This window comes from Sarcophilus harrisii, chromosome 3 (genome assembly GCF_902635505.1).
Source record: "Sarcophilus harrisii chromosome 3, mSarHar1.11, whole genome shotgun sequence".
In the NCBI taxonomy this organism is placed as follows: Eukaryota; Metazoa; Chordata; class Mammalia; order Dasyuromorphia; family Dasyuridae; genus Sarcophilus; species Sarcophilus harrisii.
The window spans coordinates 401,698,661-401,723,430 of NC_045428.1; the positions used below are offsets into that span (position 1 = coordinate 401,698,661).

General features: G+C 31.0%; 1 protein-coding gene across 2 annotated transcripts in view; it reads right to left on the bottom strand.

The window, feature by feature from the left end:
* DYNC1I2 (dynein cytoplasmic 1 intermediate chain 2) overlaps window positions 1–24,770 on the bottom strand; it is a 61,519-nt gene that overhangs the window by 16,436 nt on the left and 20,313 nt on the right. The window contains exons 4-8 of one of the 2 annotated variants that reach the window (XM_031960465.1): window positions 19,663–19,753; window positions 14,203–14,262; window positions 11,295–11,410; window positions 407–496; window positions 25–187 (exon numbers count right to left, since the gene is read on the bottom strand). In XM_031960465.1, coding sequence (XP_031816325.1) covers window positions 25–187; window positions 407–496; window positions 11,295–11,410; window positions 14,203–14,262; window positions 19,663–19,753 — 520 coding nt within the window. The remainder of the gene's footprint in view (window positions 1–24; window positions 188–406; window positions 497–11,294; window positions 11,411–14,202; window positions 14,263–19,662; window positions 19,754–24,770) is intronic. The other variant, XM_012544816.2, reaches the window with a different exon arrangement.

A 24,770-nucleotide genomic window follows, 5' to 3' on the forward strand; every position in this document is an offset into this window, starting at 1 on the left:
CAGGTCTTAGCAACTAAATATTACCCTTCTTTATCTTCCAAATCTCTCCCACTGTAGTCAAAGAAGATGTTAATCTGCTCAGAAAGAGCTCTTTCTACAATTCTCGTGGAATGATCAAAGAAACTCAGAAACTCTTCAGAGTGCAGGATCTGTTGTTTTTCCTCTTCAGTGAGCTCATGAGGGGGGACTGGAAAACAAATATTTTTTTCTAGTAGATTCACTTATAACTGATAAATCACTTATAAACCAACTCTTACTCATTAAATACCCTTTTTTTAAACAGACCCATATCTTTTGTTGTACAATAATATTGTTCTCTTATGTAAATATATGAACAAAACTAAATTCCAATGAAATGTATTCAATTTAAAAAGTTAAGTTAAGACATTTAAAAAATCATTTGTACCTTCTTCTTCATCATCTTTCTTTAAAGTTTTCTCTTCTTCAGGCTCAATAGGTGGTTTGGGGGTTACAACATCATCATCATCTTCTTCATCTGAAAAAATAATACCATTGTAAATAATATTTTTACCAGAACAACCCTCCCCCTAACCCTATACAAGGTAATGTTTCACACATTATCATATTAATTAAAAAAAAAAAAAAACTTTAAAGGTGAGGCAAAGTACATACAAAATGTGCTGATTTCTAAAATTTTGTCTTTAAAAACAACAAATTTTGATTTCTAATTCCATTTGTAAAAAATAATTATATCCTTTTTTGGAAAAAAAATTTTTATACATGTCTGTATAGGCATATTAAATCCTGTAATTATGTAAACAGAAATAAACAATTGCAAAAGATTCCCAATAGGGGCACTTATCATTCAATACAGGACTACATGAAACTATGATGCAGTTTTATATAACATGTTTATATCTTAATGTGAAAAATATAGAAAAATCAAATAACTCGAAGAGCTACTTGCTGACTTGTGTAACTCTTTTAATAATTAATAAGTCTTCATATGGAGTAACAATGGCTTAGATAAGCTTTCAAGTTGCTATTCTAAAATGCAACTTGTTAAAGCTCATCATGTGACCACATTTTATTTTCTATTATTATTAATATAATTTCCATCATAATCATCATCTTACTTGGCAATAAGAGTTTAATTTTTTTTTCTTAATTTTAATAAATTACATGAAGCAATAATGTAACCTAATATGAGGCAGGCAAGGTTTTAATGACTTTTGTATTCTATGTGTCTTCTTAAATTCTAAAAACAAGAAGATGACATCAAATTACTTATTTAAAATGTTATGGAATATGCCGTGCCTATTTTGGCTTCCTCTGTATCCCAGAATGGATCTGTAGGAAGAACACTTTCATTTTTATTGGTTAAACAGATTTCTCATCTGTCTTTAAGGAAATGGCAGCAGGAGTCTGCATCATGCTTCATCTCAAGTAATGAGACTATTCAACAAGGGGACTCTACTTGTTAGTCATAGTCATCACCCTGACCCATGTTCAAAGTTATCTAACACACATATACACACAACATACACAAAGAGTGGTCAAGGGATGGGAACCAGCTGCCAAGCCATGGTCCCAGCAGCCAGGCCAGCTGACTAGATAGCAGCAACCAGATGGTACTGCTGGGATTGTGTCTTTCTGCTATGAGGTGGCAATGGGATGGCATAACATTTTTCTGCCTGACTGCTTCCAATCATGTCTTTCCCCAATGGCAAGCCTGTGCAATTACCAACACTCCAGGAGGTCTACAGACAAGCCTTTACCCTGCAAACAAAATACAGCTTGTAGGCCATACCAGCTGCCAAACCACACACATAGTGTTAGGTTTAGAGAGCTCTGAAAATTTTTCTAACTCTATAGTATAGGCAATAAAAATATAACAGTATCTGTAGGAAAGAAAGCTTTAAATGACACTGCATAATGCACACAATGATACAACCTCCAACTTAATCAAAATGATAATGACGTATGCCAATCCTACATTACTTGAAATTGAGCGATTTTTACGTTCTGACAAGTTTACAGAACTAGGATAAATGGCATGAATGATTTCAATATATGCTCCTACTTTTGAACCAAATGGTGAAGGTTAAAATTTTTCCTTTCAAGGGCCTCAATCAGCCACAAAGGAAAACAGTAATCACTGTCTTTTCAGCCAGCCCAACCGCATTTGTCAGCCCTTTCTCCGTCAATGCAGCCAGAGCAATCAACCTGCCAAACATTCAGAATGGAAAAACAATCTGAAAATACAGGGTATAATGCACCTGCCAGTGAAAATGGCCATTTCAAGAAAAGCTAGTGATCTCAGTGACCCTGCTGAGGAGGCGGTGGTGCAAAGGGGAAAGAACGCGTAAAAGAATTCTTAGTGATCTCCACTCTCTTGCACATTGACACTTCCTTACAAAGCATGCCAATTACAGCTTTTGTGCTACTTAAAAAATGAAAGCTTTTTTGGGCAAAATAATCACACAGAGAAACAGAAAGACACCACTCCTTTTTAGATGAATTCTCATGTACAACGGACTATTAATCTGAAAACAGTATAACCAGGAGCAGCTCCATACTGTACTGTTCAAATATAAAGTTGACATCTAGTCTTTACAAGTACAAGTAATAAAAATCATTTAATTCTATTTAATGTAAAAGATGACATTAGACTAATGAAGCAAAAATTTTAGAATAAAAAATCCAGCATATGGGAATATATTTTTAATCATTTTGCACTACTATTAATCACTACTCTAATCAATTCTGCATTTAATCTGAATTCAAATTTAAGTTCTAAATTGAAAAGGTAAGGTTTTTTTTTTTACCACCCTGAACAGGTCAATCCTTATCATTATGAATTATAGACACAGTAGCCTTCCATCCTTTATCCCTTTCTCCCCCCCCCCCCCCATTTTATTGCATTATACTACTTCTAAGTACCATTTTCAATGACAGATGTCAAATTCCTGTCATAATGCATGTGGTCAGCACTTTAGTGCTAAGTGACCTCATAATCTACATAGTTTAGAGAAAAGATCTTGTAGAAGATCTTCTCTCTCTTTTAACATTTAAAATGCAAATGGAATATATTATGCAGTGATCCGTATCCCTCCATATATGTCAGTCTCAATACCAAATGTCCATATGTATTATTGTTTGCTTCTGATGATAGTGTTGCAGCTATTTAAATATATGTCCTCCAGATTTTAGTTTTAAAATGACTATGTCTTAGAATTCATTTTTAGAATGTCTCCAATTTTAAAAAATGCTGACTTAAAGCTTCTATCAGCACTAAAGCTTAGGTCTCAGAAATATCAACATATAAAAATTTTTAAAAATGAGAAAAAGCTTTTGTATTTGCCATAAGCTAAATAAAAGTCATGAATTTAATAGTTATAATAAAAACAGATTAAATAACATTAGTATCCATGTAAAAATTAAATTCAAAGTATCCAATCTCACTAACCTGATATAATTATTCAAAAAGAAGAATCTCAACATAAAGCTATTGAAAATAACATACTTTTATCATCAAATTCTAATGTTTTAGATATTAAGTATTTATTATTTTTTCAACTGATATACAAACATATATTATTAAAGATTTCCTATGCTAGTCCTTGCTGTATTAGAATGTATTTAAAACTTGAAAAAACTACACAGGAGTAGGAAGACTGAAAAATGGGACTGCCATGTCACATCAATTTATTGATGAATATTCATTACAATATGCTAAGTGGTTAACTTCATGCTTTTTCTGACAGGGGATCTAAGGTTATAAACTGAGCAGTAAAGAGTGCACAGAAGTAGCAGTTACTTTTAAAATGACAAATCTCTTGTCAATGAATGCTAAAACCAGGTCTAATGAACCACTGTATTTTTACTTTGAGTTAACATCAAAATTGTGATGTATTTTGGTGAGATGGAAGGAAAAGCTGTGCTGTAAATTAAGCTGTATCTAGCAATAACACTATAGAATGAAGTTCCAGTTGTCTGAGTAATCTGTTGCTGCAGAGTAGGTTAATCAAAGTTAAATCATCTGTGAAATGGGTGGCTTTTGTTAAGCTGAAGGTGTCTTCAGATCAAGTTTTCCCATCTGTATTTCACTGTATATTCAAGGCATTTTCTACTAATATCCTAAAGCTAAACACATATCTGCCATAAAATGATAAAATACTTCTATAACACATTAAATCAAATATTATTTAATAAAATATTACACTAAAATGAAAGTTCTCTTTTAAAAACCCACAAAGCAGCTTGATTACAAATATCCATCCCATATCAAATATTAAATTGATTAATTCATTAAATATTTCTGATTCTATGTTTTACTGAATATCTTCTCTGAGGTAATAAATACTTCTAGTCTCCAGCTAAATTGAATGAATGACTATGTATGTGTACTCTCTTTCATACAAATGTATCATGTTCTCTAGATTTGTTGGACACATGTACCCTACTTCAAGATAATGCGATAATGAATGTGAAACAATATAATAACACACAAGAGATTAAATGCAACTATTTATGTTATAAAAATTTCACTAGGATTTTTCCTTGAGCAGTATATTTCTATAGTCCTTTAAAATGTGATTCAATTTAGAAAAATTTAATCTATGAATTTTTTGTGAACACACCCAGTTCATAAAATGAGATCTATAAATACTGCGGAAGGAGCAAATTGTCCCTTATCATAAGGATGTTTTTTCAGTTTTTAAATCATTCTACTTTTTACCTTTGAAAAATATTTTAAAAATCAAGTTTTTAATACAAATAGAGAACTGATTTTCCATTAGTATTTATGAACTTCTTTTCTATACCATTTTCATTTTGAGAAATGTCATTTTCCACTTGCCTAATAATTTCCTCTTTCCATACCTCATTCTATCAAAGTAAAAATGAATAAAACAGGATCTCTATACCTTGTAACAATGAAAGTAAGCTAGTATAACTTGAGACACACACACAACAGAACCAATTTCATTTGTTATTAATGATCTATTAACATATCCAACCCTCTAAAGTCTCATGATCTTTTAAAATGTTTTAAAACAAATTTTTGTTCCTCAACAACAATAAAAAACAATTAATGGCTGACTTTCCCAGTAAAAAATAGCCTGTTATTTATGTTCTGACAGCAGTGCTACTTTTCTAACAATACCATAATAATGCTTTTAATGATTCTATTTCTTTTACTTACTACAACTTATGAATTTGATCCCTCTCCTTCTTCCCATAAAATTCTAAATTTTTTACTTTGGCTGCTAACCATTTATACCCAACCAATGATATGTATCTTTGTACATATGTACATATGTAATCTTTGTATCTTCTCAAATAATTAATTTTCTCATAACCAAATTTCCCATCTATTCACATTCAAGCATAATGCTGAATGCTACCATGTTTCATTATGTTCTTTGCAGATTCTTTAAGAGGTAAAAATGCTTTTATTTACTGTTATTAATATGCATTTGAATAACAACAAAACAGTTTTTAGACACTGTATCATGTCAATGGACCATTCAAATGAGAACTGGGAAATAGAGATCATCTGGCAGGCAAAACTAATGATGTAATGGAAAACACTTTGGATCTGGAATCGGAAACCCTACATTTGAATTTAAGGTTCCACATAGGCACTTGGTGACCTTGGATATAACACTGGACCTGAGTTTCAATTGTTCCAAGCAGAAAAGAAGAACAATACCTGTTATACTTACCCCCGAGGTTGCTGTGAGCATCAAATGAGAATATATTGCTAAGTGCATTGTAAACATAAAACATATAAATGTGAGTTGTAATTCTCATTGCTGTAGTCTTGTTCTTCCAGAGGAATAAAAGAACAAGAGCTGTGCCAGTCTAATTCCCAAAGTTAAAAAATGTATTTGAGGGGAAAAAAAAAATCAAACTTCCAAATCAGTTACAACCAATATCAATATTCAATCTCAGACCAAAACCCAAATCAATTTTGTGATAAATGCTGTCAAACTGGAGGAGAAAGAATCCAATTTTTTAAAAAAATCAATTTTCAAAATAGTCACAAAAACTTTTTAAAAAGTAAAAGAAATTTAGTAAGTAACCTAACTTTTCCAGAAGTGTATCTACTGGCAACCACTGCTAGAAGGTGGAGATTTCACAGCTCCATGTTCCTACAATGAAGCTCTTTACCTGCAGTGAGTGAAATTGACTGAGATCACATGATCCCAGTCAATTTCACTCACAGCAGGTGTTTTAAGTGAAGCACCTCAGTGCAGAAACAGCACTACCAACTTACAGAGTAAACTTGGAAAAAAGAAAGAAGATGGTCAAAGGGGAAAAATAAGGAAAAGGGACAGACAAAAGAAAAAAAAAATTTTTAAAGGGAGGAGGTGGATCTACATAAAAAATTCTGAAAGGAAGATAGACAATGGGTTAAGGCTAACAACATTTTTATGTCAATATTATTTTTGCACCGATTATCAAGGCTCCCCAAGTTTAGACCAAGGACTTTAATTCACTGTCTCTTACACTCAAATGGAGATTTGGGCAATTTTGTTTCATGGTGAGTCTTGAAAATTTGTTATAGCTCTTAAATGGGAACCAACCAGGATAAGTTTGAGAACCACTGTATTAAAGCAATGGCTAAGCACTGTTATAGTTAAGTCTAAAGTGTTTCCATTATAAAAACCCTAATTTCAGGGTTTCTCTCTTCCCCTTTTCCCCCAAGCCCCACAAATTATGCCATGAAACTTAATGTAAAAGTCCTGGACATGGAAGTAATTTTCTTTCTACATCATTTGATAACATCTTCTTTATTTCCATAGTTTAAGAATAGCCCAAGGATCACTCTATTCCAATTATGCACTTCAACCCTGTCATAGAGGAAGGACCACCTTGGCTGAAAAGAGGGTAATTTAGTGTACTACACATAGTAGGCATTCAATAGGTACTTGTTTACTGTTTGTGGTCCCTATGAAATTTGCAATATAATGTGATAACCTGAGCACTGAATTTGGAGTCAGAAAATCTGGTTTCAAGTCCCAGCTTCCTCATCTGTAAAATGAGAGGTTTGGAATAGATGATCTCTATGTTCTTTTGCAATCCCATGAATGTATATGCTTACTAATAAGTGTACCCATCCCATAAAGAGCAATTATAAAATTGGTTATGATGAGACAAAAACACCAATGAAAAAATGGCTTAAATTCACCAACTTTATCTTTCACTAGGCTGACCACAGAGACTTCAACTGTCTATTTGGCTAAGTAATTCTATGTTTCTGGATGCAAACTGTTCACATAACTTGGTTCTGATTTGGAAATATGTGTATGTAAAATTTACTTGCTTTATTTACTCTTTTTCCCTTCCCTTAAATCTATACAACATCTTATAGTTATCTCATGAGTTTGACAATACTTTGACAATGTGAAGGCAGGGGCAGTTATTATTCTCCATTTACCAATAAACAAAGTGAGAGTCAAAAATATTAATTTACCTGATGAAATCAAGACAAGAACCTATAATGGTTCTAATCCAACATAATAATGTATTAACAAGAACCTGATAAGCTTGACTGAAATCAGGCTATAGTTTTTTTAAATCTATACTATTAATATGATTGCTACCTTTTAAAAACATCATGTTTTCCTTTGGTTATAGTCACTGGGAAATTCTGAATTAAAAAAACCCACCTCACTTTAATAGTAATACCATTAAAAGAAAAATCACAGAATCCCCAAATTGGAAGAAACCTCAAAGATTATTTAGTATATGCCACACTACAACAATAATACCCTCTAAAATTTCCTTGAAAGTGTTATCTAGCTTCCACCTGAAAACTTCAAGTAATAGAAGTATTCATTACCTAAAAGCTAACTCATTTCCCTTTTGGTTCTTAGGAAATTTTTCTACATGTCAAGATACCATTCAAAATTCTGCTCTCTGGGGTTAAGTAAAAACAATTCTGATTTCTCTTCTACAGTCTGGCCCTTTAATTACTTAATTATAATTATCATATTCTCTTCCTTACTAAGCTTTTTCTTGTCTAGATTAAACATTTTTCAGTTCCTTTAAATGACAGCATATACACTGTTTTGAGCCCCCTCACCATCCTGGTCATTCTCCTATGGATGCACTCTAGCATGTCCTTGTTTTTCCTAAAATACAGTACCCAGATCAGAACACAATAATATAGATGTGCCTTAAAATTTCAGAATATACTGAGACTGCGGCACTGGGTAGAACTGAATAGAACTCTAACCCTGGAGTCAGGAGGACTTGAGTTCAAACTTGGCTTCAGGCACTTAATAACTGTGTAAACATGAGCAAGTCACTTCACCCTATTTTTCTCACTTGCCTCATCTGTAAATGAATTAGAAAAGGAAATGGCAAACCACTCCAGTATACCTCCTAAATCCAAATGAGGTCCTGAAAAAATGGACACAATTAATTGACAAAACAATAGTGAGACTAGCATATTCCTTATTCTGTGCCTTGCACATTAATGGCACTTAAGAAATGGTGAACTGAATTTAATTGGATAATACATTCAGCTAACATATTCTAGTATTGCATTAGATTTTTCTGCACTTCATGTCACAATGATGACATGACAATATTTTAGATTTACAGGAAGCTATACCCTCTGAGTCTTTTTTTTTTTAATGTAAGAACTATTTTTTGAATCGTTTTTCCCCATCCTAGTAAAATACTTGACTTTTTAAATCTCAGTATAGGACTTACTACATCTCCTTCAGCTTGTTGATTTGGTTCCTAAGATTTCTTTTAATCCTGATTTTGTCATCCAACATGTTAGCTATCCATTCCAGTTTCATGTCATCTAAAAATATCAAATTATCCACAAGAGCAATACCAGGCTCTATATATGATTGAACACTTACATGATTTATGTACTTTTTCATTTGAGAAAATTTTAAGATATTCAAAGAGATTTAATCATAGGATGAAAATAAAAACATTTAGTCTATATAACTGTCTCATTTTAATAAAAGTGTAACATTATGCTTCTTTCAATGTCAGTGTAGTTATTTAAGGTCACCTATATTAACACTTGAAAACAGCTAAAATTTAATTTCCCCTTCAATTACTCTCCAAGTAAAATTCTAGAGACATAGCATGGGATAATAGAAAGAACACTGGCCAGGATTCTAAGACAAGTATGTCAGTAATTAGTTGTGTGCAATGTGGCTAGTCAGTCACATTTTCTGGAACTCAGTTTCCTTATTTGTAAAATGAAAGGATTTCCTTTATTAAACAAATATTTACCAAGCTATCACTTAAGTAAGTTCTCAGGACTGGAATATTTAGGTCATAGTCCCTGTTCTCAAGGAGTTTCCAAGCTAAAAGCTGTGATAGAAATAAAGGGACCTAAGTAGAAAGGAAAGATCCCCAAGAAAATGTAAATTGGGCTATATGACCTTTAATGTTACTTATAGATCTAAAATTGCAGAAACATCAAAATAAAACTCCTTATTTACAGCTTTCTGAATAAAAATTCACCGGCATCGTATCAACAATCCTCATAAAAATTAAGTAGTTATTTATATTTCACCAGCAGGGATAACTGATATATGCAGAAGCTAACTGGCTTTCCCAAATTACTGAGCAAAAAAGAACACAAATCTTTCAATTTTCAATACAATAATTTATTCACTAGACCATGTTCCGCTTGTATTATTTAAATAATTTGAATAGAATGGAAGCAATGCTGGATAATCTGTGAAATCTTATCAGAGTAGCAACTCATTTTGATCTGCTAGTCAAATTCAATTATATAAAACATGCATATTTTCATATTTGTGGTTGTCAAAAATAAGTTTTAAAATAAATGTATTTTCACACAAATTAAATCTAATATTAACATAATATGAAAGTTTACAAAAACAGCATTAGGGTACTTTTCATTTTGAAAATATCCCAGATGTTTAACAAATTAATATGTCACTAAAAATACCACTACTTGGGGCAGCTAGGTGGTACAGTGGATAGAGCACCAGCCCTGAAGTCAGGAGAACCTGAGTTCAAATCTGGCCTCAGACACTTAACATTTCCTAGCTGTGTGACCCTGGGCAAGTCACTTAACCCTCAATTGCCTCAGGGGGAAAAATACTACCACTAACTTTAAAATTAAATAATACTTGAAAAGGGAGTCTTGTTCTACCTGCATTCCATTTTCTAAGTTAAACATTTAATAATGTGGCAGTAAAAATGTATATTATTAATGTAGACCATCACGTACTTAAATTAATACATTTGCATTTTTATAAACATTGTAAGCATTTCCTGGATAAATATGGAGAACATTAAGTATTACAGGACTTAATGAACCACAGTTTTAATTAGTATCTGTGATTTAAAGCATTTCCTTTCTCTAACCACAAAAAGGATTTACTATAAAATTAAGTTTTTTAAGATTTTTATAAACTAAATCTACACTCTGCGTGTGACCTTAAAAGTGATTTTATTTCTAGAGACAATTTTTGTGCCTTTCCAGTTAACTGGAAAAGACAATTTTTGCAGATGTGAAAATCAACATATTAAAAAAGAAGACCACTGGCTTGAGACCCTGCAACAGACTGAAAAATAAAAATAACTATGAGAGTTAACATTCTCTAAAGTTGGTATCCTTAAATGTAGGTACTTTTTAATGCATGAATTATCTGACCAAATACAAATTGAGATTATTGTTCTCCAACCATTTCATTGGACATGGTCAAATTCACTATGAGGGACTCTGTATTTCCAAAGGGCAAAAAATTGTAATTTTAGTCCTTTTCAATTTATCCTATATTGCTTCCAATAAGATTTCTGTAATGGCAAAAGAAAATTTCTGTGACTAATGAATAAAAGTGCTTAGGGAATCAAAGATGATTATATAAAAGCAACATAATAGAGTACATAGATAAAACAATGAGAAGGGAAGGTGGGGAGAAGGAGATTTGGATTAGATGGTCTCTGAGGTCGCTTCTAGTTCTAGATCAATGACTCCATGAATGGGTAAATTTACTTTTATAGATAATTACAAAGAACATCAAAATGTAATTAAATACAGATGTAACAACAGAAAATAATTGTTTTATATTTCGAAAAATTGTACTAAACTAGGAATAAGATATTTCAACTAATTTACTGTTCTGTTAGTAAGAAATCTGACAAAATGGAATACATAAATGTTAACGTAACACATATAATATGTAAAAATTATGAGGTAGACCAGCTTAAACTTTAGCAATTTCTCAATTTAAAAAAATCACCATGTCATAAGCTTTCAAAAGAAATCAATACAGAATTGAGAATCCATAGGAAATTTAAAAATTGATATTTACCTTCTTTTGGTTGTGCCATAACTGGTGTCTGAGTCTCCTTTGTGTATGTGACAATTTCTCGGGGAGGAAAGTCAACTTGTGTAATTTTAGCCATTCCAAGTTTAATAGGTCCTCGTCTAAAAGTAAATACAAGTGGTTTTGTTTTTTTTTTAATACAACAAATATCACATATTTACAATTTCAACCCAATTTAGTTTGGAAAATTAATAATTTAAAATGTATTTTCTTCCCACAATGTTGATATATACATATATATTTATAATTTAAATAAAACTAAAATTATTATGCTCACAATATTAAATGAATTTAAATGAGTTTCACTTTACCAAAAAGAAAAAAATAACTATAAATTAAACATAAGATATTTCTAAATACTATAGAACTACTGATTTTAAAATAAACAATTATTTTTATTGAGTGAACAGAATAAAATAAGATTAACATTATTTGAAATAGTTATATTTTTCAAATAAGGGAAAGGGGACAACTGAGATTTACTCAATACTGTTAAGTTTCTGTAGATTCAGAATGAAGCTAATAACTTTAGGAGTTTCATTTAAAATACTATTTTCTAGGTCTTTCATTTTGCAGAAAATCAGCAATCACAATTATTTCTAGTTTGGGTTTAAAATTTTAACCTCTCATTATACTTCTGTCTAATCAATATTACTCTCAACTTTAGATTAGGCCAAACTAAGGTACAGACATATTCATTAAATAATTTATCTTAAAAATAAAAAAAATAATTTATCTTTTGAGAACCTCAGATAATAAAATTATATAAGTTCCCTAAAACAAACAAACAAACAAACAAAAAAAACAAAACATTTTTTTTCTTTCCTTAAGGCAGAGGAAGATTAAAAAAAATAAATATTCATTTTCTCATTTTAGACATGGGTATAGAAAGCCAAGGTAATGTAACAAATCATCTATTTTAGGTATTTGAATGAATTTCTTCCTAGATATTATGTTAGGCCTCAAAATTTAGAATTGCAAGTCATTTCAAACTTGTGTTTTCTAAGCTGGCATTTATTTAAGAAATTCATGAATAAGTTCTCAACAATAATGTCTTAAGTATACCTTTCTTCAAAATAAATTATATTCTCTAACCCAGGGGTCCTCAAACTTTTTAAATAGGGGGCCAGTTCACTGTCCCTCAGACTGTTGGAGGGCCGGACTATAGTAAAAACAAAAACTTTGTTTGTGCGCCTTTAAATAAAGAAACTTCATAGCCCTGGGTGAGGGGGATAGACGTCTTCAGCTGCCGCATCTGGCCCGCGGGCCGTAGTTTGAGGACCCCTGCAGCCTATAAGATGTCATGATGGACAGAACATCATCCTTGGAGTCAGACCCAGATTGAAGTTCTGTCTCTTCTATGTAGTGGCTGTATGACTGTGCAAATCCCTTAACCTTTCAGTAATCTAGGCAAGGTTGTCAGTTGCAGAGAAGATGCTAACCTGTACTGGTAGAGAGAGTTTCCAATAAAATCAGAGGTTTAGTCCCTATTCGCTATATATGCTGTAATTCTTAAAGCATCATAGTAGTATCAGCATAATACTCAAAGAAATGCCATGTTTACAGGGGGTTTCAGTTTTAATTTTTAAAAAATATAGAATAGGGCATTTCACAATATCCTGAAACCAAACAAAAATCCCCATGTGATTTGATCTGCAGAAACTACCAGACAATTAAAAACTCTTCTCCACAAATGTTTTAAACAGAGAAACTTAATTTTTGATGTGGGGCTTAACATTTAAAATGTATTCTCTACTCTAGGAATGAATTAGTCTTACATAAAGAAAGGAATAGGGTAAATATTATGAAATTGAGTCTATTAAATGGGAAGATTTAGGAAAATTTAAGTAATCTGGAATTGCAATAATTCCAATTTAAAAAATTAATTTTTAAAGGGCAAAATATGTTGGAAATTAATCATTTAAACTTCTTAAAGGAGAAAAAAGATAAAAATTTAATCCTAAATCAATTACATTAGGGCCATATTACTGACCTGAAAGCTTTGGCCCTTACTGCAACAAAATTATAGTATATTAAAATTATATCTCTTCTTCCCCACCCCCACCTCTCAGTACAGTAAAATCTCATTTATCTGGAAATTTCAATAATCTAGAACAACAAATGATGAGAATCAAGAAGTAGACCATAAAGGTTTTTAAATATAATAAAACTGATGTCGCAAAACTTAGGCCCGAAGATTTAGGTTCTCAGAATATTTGGTTTTATTTTACATTTGAGTTTCATACAGACTTCTTAATCTCATTTCCCAATTAAAAACAAATTAGAAGCAGTAATACGAAACTGTGGAAGGGCTGCTGTAAACAGGGCATAATAATGACATCAAGAAATGACAACTAATGGGGAGAGAGAAATGAAAAAACTAAAAAATCAGACAAAGGTATTCAAAAAGAATAGCATTTTAAAACTTTGGCAGAGGGACAAACAACCTTAATACTTCAAAAGCCATTGGAAACATCACTTATATACAGTGCAGAGTGATAATTAATGTTCAGGATAATCCTGAATTATTTAGAAAAAGTTAAATTATGTTCAGCATCTATTCTGTGCCTGATATTTGCTAGCTTTGAGGCTCTGGGCAAATTATTTAGAAATTTTGTCCCATGCAACTTCATCAAAATTAACTTATCTATTAAAGTCACAGCAAACTTTAGTTTAGATTGGGAAAATTTTAGAAATGCCTGTATCCAAAAAAATCAAAATAAAAAAACTTGTGGTCCCTTAATTAAGTAGGAAAATTAATTTACATGCCAGATAAATGAGCTAACAACTGTAACAGTTTTCAATCTGCACTGTTTTATATTTTAATACAGGAGAATACTGTAACAAAATATCAAATTAACTTATAAAAATGGAAGATAAATCTAGTCAATACCCCAAATCGGAATCGGAATGAAGCTGGAGAACTGATGGATCAGTATCCCAATGCAGCGTCCTGATTGGTTGTAGGCCAACCATGCAGCATTAGTAAAAAAGGTCATAAGTTAGTGAAGCAAATAGTTTTTATGAAAGGGTAAAAAGCATTATTTATTCATTGTTTAAGATTTAAACTAACATTCTGGTTAGTAGAAACAAAAACAGTTAATATTCAAAGCTTTAGTTCATGCAGTAAGGAAAATATGGTTAAAAATCCAAACACATAATTTAGAGCATTTAAAAGATATACCCAATATTTCTGGAAAATACAAACTGCACATAGCAGATAAGAATAGCACAAAGCAAACAAGACTGGTCCAAAGAGTGCATTAAGTTATAAACATAGCAAGTTAAGGTAGAAACTGTTGAGTCCTTATCACACAAAATTAGTATTTAAAAAATCATGGCATTATTACATTCTTGCCCAGAGCATTAAATCTGTGCAGGAAATTGTCATATTGGTTAAGGAAATGAGTCAACACATAAGCCTTTTGGTAAGGAAACCAAAAAAGACTATTCCACTGGGATACTGAACGACTAGAGTTTCCAAAATGTGACCTTGCTGTAATTTATAGGTTAAGCACTGCCTTGGGCTCCTTCTATATGTCATCTGTTTCGAAAAGCAACTAAACTTCATTCAGTCTTTAAAAATTACATTAGAATATTGAAAAATATAATTATATACACAGTTTATATTATTTTTTTAAAAAGCACGTTTAGCCTAAATTAATCTTGATTTGTTTTTGGCTTTGCTAGAAAATAAACAAAAACAATTGTCTGAATTAGTTCAAACTAGTCTAACCAGCTACTTCCAATTTTACTAGAGAACAAAAAGACATTTTTCTTCATACCAGCATTCTTATGATTATGAATGAATGCTCAGTTACACATAGCAATATGTGAAGACCACATTCCTTGAACATACATTAAACATAAACATGTGCAATCCATTAATGCAATAATTTTACTAAAATGTATTTCCTCACATTGAAAGAAAACATAACTTAAATATGCACTAAGAAATTGTCTATTGTATTCACCAATTTAATTAGCTTATAAAAATATAAACATTTAAATAACTGGAAATTTGGTGAAACTTCTATTTTTAAAATAAAGACAAACCACAAAAGTCCTCTCTCTATTTACAAGAAGATTCTGCATACTTTTTTAGAGAAAGAAAGGAGACAACATGGAAGAGATCTGCTTTGTACTAAAGCAATGAAGGCAATCAACTTGGACTTTGTTAGACTAAAAGAGGATTTCAAGAGATGTCCTACAAGGAATGTTCTGTCTTCAGACTTTTTATTTTAAAATGACTTCTCTAGCTGCTGTCAATGACATTCATACAGAGGAAGAGGTGATTTTATTCTGAAATCAAATATGGTTTTAATGGATCAAGGACCTGACTTTTAAAATGTACTCAGAAGTGAAAAGGCATTGCAAAGCAGAGATCTGTTTTCTAGAACTAACTTTTGATTATAGGAGCTTACAGATGGGGGGTGGGGGGGCAAAATGGAGAAATGAAATTCACAAATAATCCAGAAGTCTGATCTCAGTCATTTCTTTCAACAAATCTTTGAACAGAGCTACTAATAATCAGCAAAACGGACTGCCTACTTATATCTAGCTTCTTCTTCCCCTCCCCCCCCCCCATCCCTCCTTATCTTCTATAGGGAAAAGATGGCCACTGAGAAGTAAGAAAAACAAAAGGATGAAATGGAGAAGAAACAGCAATGTGGGGAAGTGAAAAAAATCAGCATTTGAAAAAAAAAAAGCTCATTGCTGAGAAGCTGGGATTCAGGTTGAAAACTGCTTATTTTTAAATAAGATACAATGTTTATATCTATAGCATTGCAAAGTTCATTTCTCATAATCTCTTACATTTTTGCACTAGAAATGTTCTTTAGCCCTAAGTTCTTAGCCCTAAGAAATGGAAATTAAGTCACTGCCCACCCACCCCTCTATATCTTGGGGAGTTTATAAAATACACCCCAAACATTTTTTCTCCTCTTTCTTTTCCCATATTGTTCCCTCACCCCTCCCAAAGTATTTTCCCTCATGCAATTACAAAATCCTGTCAAATTTGCTAGATCCTTTCACTTTTTGAACTTTGGGGACTTATAATTTTTCTTTCAATGTTTCTTCTTAAAATGTCTATTTTTTTTTTTAAATCTTTATTCCTTTACTTTATTCTCACCTATCCACTTTCTGGTTTTTCAGTGTTCATCAACTGTCATTCTGTCTGTCTGTTTCTCTCAAATCAAAGAATGCATTGTGTATTTAGCATTCAGAAACACCATTCACCTATCACCAATTCTCTCACTTCCCTCAATGCTAAATTTCCTTTGCTTATCTTAACATTAAGACATATCTGAAAATTAGATAGCTATATTTTCCTCTAATCTTTTCAGAATTTATGTCAATAAAGACACTATAAAATAATAGGACCAGAAAGAACTTTTCAGTCCAAGAACATATTTACAGGTATATTTATCAATCATGTCAAATATTCATTTTACCCTAAATATTTAAGAATATTTCTATCTAAAAATGAGCACTAAACTCTCTCAGACTAATGTCTATTATAATTTATGGAATTCAGGTTACTTAATATTTATCAAAATTAAATGAAATATTTCACAGAACTTACACCAGTTATAATTATACAATTATAGTAGAAAACATATCCAAATTCAATTTCTCAAAAATTCTCATTACTATAAAATTTAATTTTTAAGATGAGCAACACTAAAATTGAGACAATTTTATGGGAGAACAGGGATAAGAATCTCAGGAATGAATTAACCTGTATCAATGTTGAAAATGCTCATGTAGATAAGACATGGATCTAGTAGAGGATCTGAGTTAATATTGAACAAGAGAAAGTCGTCATGAAGAAACAATTCAAAACCTGGTTTCAGAGCCCTACCTACCACCATGGTTTTCAAATTTTCTTTAAGATGTGTAAAGAAAAAAAGTTGGGTTTTCCCTCTTCCTTCCTGGGCAAATAACAAAATAAATCTGAGAAAACTTGCTAAATAATATCACTTCTTTCTCTTTTTCTACAGAAAATAATAATACATTTTTAAAAAGATGCTATATAATTCCATGTCATTTAAATTATTTGCTATTTATAAATTGCTTTTCACAGTAAACACAACATAACAAACTATTCTTATAGAATTTGTTGTGCCTGTATGTTAAAAATAAGCAATGAGCTTAAAAATAATACAAACATTTTCCCTAAGAACTCTAACAATAACAAAACATGTAACTTATATGTAGATAGTGTTTTAAGTTTTACAAAGAGCTTTACATAGCAATTCCACACTATAATTATTAATTATTTTATAGATGAAGTAACTGAGACTGGAAGTAGTTTAACTGACTTGCCCATGTTAGTGAGTATCAGAGTGATATTGTATTAAGAGTACCTAAGTGAATCTTACAGTCTGCCCTCATTAACATAGCATATCTCAAACTATTTTTGCAACACTTCAAGGAATCTTATTAGATGCCACAAATTTCTCAAAAAAATTTCCAAAGTTAAAAAATTTAGAATGATTAAATTATTAGAATTAAAAATTAAGAAACTAAGGAGATAGGGAAGATACTATTGTGAAGTCAACTATGATAGGATGATAAAATTCCTACTCTCTAAATCAGGAATTGAAAACTAATTTTAAATTTAATATTTATATAACAGGTAAGCAAAATACATCAAATACACACATTTAAAGAGTGTAACAAATCTATTATTTTGAAAGGATATTGACTATGATGATGATGCAAAAAAAAAATCATTTTATTATTTGGAAATCTGTTTAGCAAACAAAGGAATCACCAGGTAGGTATAAGACAGAATGTTAAATATTGGGATATTATCTGCAAATACATTTGACCTTTATTACCTAGAGTTTTTGAATGTACTGATATGATCCAAGATAGGTGAACTATTTTATTAAATTATAACACTGTTAATTTTTAGAACTATTTCTCTTGCCTCTAGTAGTAAGATAAAATATTTAGTTTTACAATCATTTGCTAAATGTAACTTATATCAATAATAAGTTATTTTTACTTGCTTAATTACCCTGCTAATTGTTTCATCTTTCCATTTTGCTCTATCCAAATGGGCATACTCAGTGAGTAGGGTTCAAATAGAATGATTAAAGTCTCAAGAGACACATTTTCCTGAAGTAATTTACACACACACACACACACACACACACACACACACACACACACGTGACGTATATGTTGTCTGGTCTAGCCAATTACAATACTATTTGGAAGATTAACACTTTGAACTTTGGTGAAGATTACATAGCAGTCCAGGGAAGCAACTTCATGTCACTTCATTATTTGGACTGTTAAAAATTTTTTTTTAATTATTTAGAGAATAATTATACCATTCATCTAATGGATCAACCAAATCCTTTACTTTTTTTCTTCTCCCTGTTCTTCCACACTTCTGGATCTTTACTCTCCCACTTTTGGATCTCAACTTCAATTAGGAAAGCCAAGAAAGACAAAAACTCATATTTGCATTGTTTCTATGTGTGAGATGAGCTAAAGAATTTTTGGGGGGGAAGCAAACTAATACTTGGCAAAAAACAAGGGCTTTAGATTAGCTTTAACTGCCAGAGACAGCTGAAAGTTGTCTGTATTTTTAAATGTTTTCAGCACCTAATTATAAATACCAAAATACAGAATTCAAACACTATTAAGAGTTCACAAAAAAAAAAGGTTAAGACCAAATGAGAAGGATTTGGATGGTTAATACATAAATCCTAAAAGGTTCTTTGGCAGCAACTTAAATTATACTGAACTTCTTTGTTAGGAAGTTACATGTGTGGGGGAATCCTAAAACAAATCTAAAAAGTATTTTTTTTTTAAAAAGAGAAAGCTGAGTTCAGGAAATACTAACAATGAAAAAAGTTTAAAGTTTTCTTAGTATTTCTTTATTCTTAATGCTTTGTATCACATTATTTTCCTCAATGAGTAAAAACCAGTAATTAATACAACATGCTAATATTGAGAAGAGAGAATAATTCATCTATTATATGAAGAATTTATCCCAGAAAAGACTTTCCATACTATTTTTCATTGATTCCAAAAATAGTTCACATAATCAACAAGTTTTCTCAGAGTTTAAAGAAAAACATCTTAAAATGTTATCTAAATCTATTTTTATCAAAACATAAAATGGCACAAAATCACTGCTGCTAATTTAACAGTATAATAAAATTAAAATATTTTGAAATAAAATTTTCCAGGTTAATATAAGCAACATCAATCATATTTCAAAATATCAACACTAATTCAACACTGTTATTTAAAATTCTCCTAAAGTATCAACAGTATTTGGGCAATGAAAGCATTCCATCATTAAAATATTAAAAGAAAATTACCGTACCTAGATCCCACGGCGCCATCTCCAGAGTCTTGGCTTCCAGCCTCACTTGGAGTACTCACAGATTTGGAGGATGGAGACATAGGAGGAGGGACTAAATAGTGAAATAGACAGGTATCCGCTGTTACTACTCGAAGAGGTTGTACAGCTTTTGATGTTTCAAAATTAATTTAACATGAAATAATTAACATAAAGAAAAATGGCAAATAAAAAAACACATGAGTGAAAATGAACAATAGAAAAAAAAGGGAAAAAGACAAAGTTAACAATGCATGCTGGACATTCATGCAATTCCTTTGACATAATGCATTTGGACTTCATATTAAAAAACAAAACAAAAATAAAACCTAAAAACAACTATGGAAGTGCATTGATCTGAGCCACCACTAAACATTAGCACTAGATTTCAAAGGAGATCATTCCTTCTATGTTAACATTTTACTTTTAAAGTCACAAAATAGTTACTAACATTAACAATTACTTTCAAAGTTATAACTATGAAGTAATTCTAAATTGTAAGAGTTTCACTTAAGTTTTATAAAAAATCTAAATCAAAGGCAATTTAATTATCCTTAATATAATTTTAAGCACCAAAATTCATATTTAAATCAACTTTAGGTTCTTTTTTCTTTAAAAGTATAAAAATTTAAAGAGTCATTATATGAATAAAATACAAAAGAGGAATGAATGTCTCCTTTAAAGGGTCCATTAATTTCCAGGTAATTGGGTAAAAATGCAAACAAGCCATAAAAGCAACATGCCTTTTAAAAGTGATGCACCAAAAAAAAAATAATAATAAAAAATAAATACAGCATGCAACTTAAAGAAGGCAAGCCTGAAGTTAACTTTCTTACCCCAGTAATTCAGATTAATAATTGAAATATACAGATATAGATACCCAAAATATTCTTAATCCCTTCTTTATAGAGAAACACATATTTTCCACAATAGATAAAGCAAAAGGAGCAAAAATTTATTCTACAAGATGGAATTTTTTTAATGCTATGTTACAAAATACCCATTGGATGTACATAATACAAGCAAATGAATTTAGGAATACTTCACAATTATTATTGCAGGTAGCACAGGAGGATCATCGCTGCCATCTTCTGGTTAAATTATACCACGACGGTTCCAGAGCTCAAGTATCTTTCAGATAATATTTCAATATGCAATATTAATATATTTTAAATTGAGCTTATATAAAATGGCCACTTCATTGTAATATTCTCCTCAAATGAAAACACCTTTTTTTTTAGTTATAAGTGAATTAACCAGAGAAATACTATTTGAGTATTTCTTCCAAAGTTAAGGTATCTAGGAATAGTAAAGTCACTTATACATTTTAAACTGTTAAATGCTTCAATATATTATCTTCAAAACAGCAAGTATCAAAAATTTGAGGATCTAAAATATATAGTCTTGGGTACAAGCAAACACAAAACGTTACCGGAATGTCTGTAATTAGCCTAGCAAGCCAACTACTATACTAGAGGACTTCAAATATCACTGGAATGTCTGCAGGAATACAGCATGGTGTGAGATGCTGGATATTAAGAAAGAAATCCAGACTAGGTCCAAAGAAGAAGGTAATGTTATCTGAAATGAGAACGGGTCATATCACATTCCCCTATATTTAATTTCTAATCCCTTTCTTCATTCACTGAAATTTGTGAGTTCTTATGTGACCTGGCTAGTTGAAGTAAAAAACAGTTACTTCTTCTTTCAATACATTTTTTTCAGGGTTTAACCCTAAAGGCACAATTTAAAAAATACTTATCTTGGATTTCTAAAGAAGAATCATCTCTAAAGTTACTTTTATATTTACAAGGAATATTTTTAAAGATAAGAGATGAATATGTTTCATTTAATTCTTCACAATAAGTACAGTAAGACATTTTCTTTCAATATAATAAATGCATGGTGATCTCAGTTATCAATGACTACAAAAAATTAGGTCCAAAAGAACATCATTAATTTGGTAGAAATATCAGCACTTAGCACAGTGCCTAGTACATAGTTAGGTAACTGATCTATAAATGCTTGTGCACTTGACATGACTTGACCTTGGAGACTAGTTCAGCTTCAGCCTTAAACCTTTCAGGGATAAAATATAACATAGCTGCCTATTAGCCTGTTAAGGAATAGTAAGGAAAATTTAAAGCAACAGTTCTTAGACTGCTTTTGGGTAAAAACAAACAAACAAACAAACTTGAATCCAATGAATAATAGTCAATTATGCTGAACCTCTAAACTCCAGAAGAAAGGAAGTAGGCCTAGAGAGCCTTTCTTATCTTTAAATATGACTCATCATCTACTCTCAGAAACTCAGAAAAACATTTAATTCTTCAACGAAGCCTCCCTGGAATTAAATTCATGAAAATTTCAGTAACCTCATCAAAATTTATCCATGGATAAATGTTCTGTAACAGAATTTTCCATTTCCATTTTAATTCATAATAGATTTTAGTTATCATGGATGAGTCCAATTAAAACATGTATTGTATAACTATCTATTCAATCCAGTAGCACTTTGTTCATTGAAGGGAGCCTTAATTTTTTTTTTTTTTTTTTTTTTTTTTGCCAAGGAATCTTCATGCTTTGAAAAATATGAAACATTGTTCTATAATAAAGATTCTGGTGATGAGGAAAATGTTCTATTTGGCTTTCTCTAGATCCCCAGCTTTTGTTTATTTGTTATAGTTATAATATATATTATACATATTGTTATAGTTATAATTGAAATTTTCATTTTGGGAAGCTAACTATGTAAAAGAACAGTAGAGTAAATATAATTAAAAATGTGCTATGAAAAATAAAGATAAAGGGTCTTCCATCTCTATAGTTTTAATTATTCAGTGTTCTAACACTCCTATCTCAGAACAACTATGACGGATTTTATGTATGTTTATGTGTAACTGTGGCTTGTGTTTTATGTGCACATATTTACTCCCCCCCATTTAAATGTTAAGCCCCTTGGGCAAATATACAATCATCCAATCTTTTACTTCCTTTGTAACCACTTATAGTGTCCAGCAAACATAATTGTGGTTAGGAACATTTACAGAAGAAATAATTAAGCCTATTGGTCTAGATAATGAGAAGGCTTAATTTTATTCATGAAAACATATTAAATATTTCTTTGTTAACTAAAATTTGTTATATATTTTTGAATGTCATCACATAAATTAAGATTTTCTTACATTCATGAAGGGGAGGTGTTTTAGAATCTGCTTGCTTAATCACAGCTGAAAAATTTCAAAGATATTATGGCATTCCATGACTTATTTTGAGAGACTTTGTAAGACAGTAACTTGCTCTGATAAAAAATGGATAATTGCTAAGTAGCTATTCCACAAAATGTTAAATAATATGTATCTGAGCAAAAAAAAAAATAATAATAAGTCTTAGTCATTTGGAGAAATAGCAATAAAAAAATGGTCCTCTGGAAAAAAAAATACATCAATAGGGAAAAAAATTTGCTTTTTGAAACAATTCATAAATAATAATATAACCTGGTAACAAAGTGGGTAGCCAGTTCTCCTTTCTCTAAGAGGACTTTTCCATTTCCCCTCTTCCCACTTTAATGGCTTCCCTTTGAAATTACCTCTCATTTACACTCTATACATCTTGTAGGCATATAGTTGTGTGCATGTTGATTCATTCTTTATACTGTGAGCAATCTGAGGGCAGGCTCTTAGTTTTCTATTGACACATCTGCATAGGCTATTGCATTGCCAGAATGTGAAAAGAAAAAAAAATCTCTTCCTTCAATACTCAATTTAGCTCCCACTCCTTTTCCTACTATTCTTGATGCCTTAATGTAGAATAGTACTTGAAATATATTTGGTATTTAATTTTAATTGACTCAAAATGGCTTACAGGGTATATTTTAAGTTAGAATAGGGTCTTATTATGTATCACATATACTGTGGTTATATCCTCTCTTGTAGATTGTGTTGGGAATCACAGAAAATTCAATAAAAATTGAAAATCTAAAGAAAAGAAATTAGCACTTTACTCCCAAAATTTTACTGACTATAATCATCTATTTAAATAATTATGCATCGCAAAATATGCCAGCATTTCTTTTCCATTTATTGAGGACCTTAAACTGGAATAATCACTTAACTAAGACTTTGGATTCAAATAACCCCTTCCCTTTTACAATAATAAAACCAAACAACTCTGATTAGAAAAAGATATAAATAATTTGTATTCATATTTCCTTCTACATAGATACATCTCTATATAAAGAGAAATGTAAATAATATGGTAATAATACTAATATATTCATTTTCCAGTTTCTTTTTGCCCAGTTCCACATTAAAATAAAATTAATTTTCTTAAATATTCTAGGTACACTGGAAGATGAAAGGCCAGTATCTTACTCATATAAAATTTAGATGACATAAAGCATAAGTCTTTGTCATCAAGAATTGCCTGCAGAGCTCCCACCAAAAGAAAAAAAGGATAGTTCTTTAACCTCTGTGTCTAAAGCATTGAGGCAAACAGAGGGAACCTCTCCCAGCTATTTAAAAAATAATCAGTAATGGCCAAGAAGAAAGATGAAATGGTCACCTGACTCTCCACCATGAACATATGATTATGGCATATTAATTCAGAGTATAATCCTAGAGAGAATATAGAATGCAATTAAATAATCATTTATGGAGTCTATCATGTAAAAGTCCTTTAAGCAATAGAGAATAAGGTTAAAATCATGCTCTGATCATACATACCTAAAATAGCTATTGCCAGCAATTTCTCTTCCCCCTTCTAGAAAAACTGTTATACAAGTTGTTACAGACATACTTTAGGAGGATATGAAGAAAGATACCAATAATGACTCTCCAAAACATACTGCATGTTAGCCTCCAAACCATGCTTGCATGGTATACTGAAGACATTACAAAGACAGTCTTTATAATATTCTTTTTAACAATCTGATAATCTTAGAATGAATAAGAATCACTGCACTCTATTCTAAGACTTGATTCTCATCTTCAGAATAAAACATACTTTTGTTTCTTATCAAAAATCTCAAAAGAATCTAGAACAAACAATCTTTATTTTCTATAGTATATTTAATCTGTCTTTACACCCTTAAT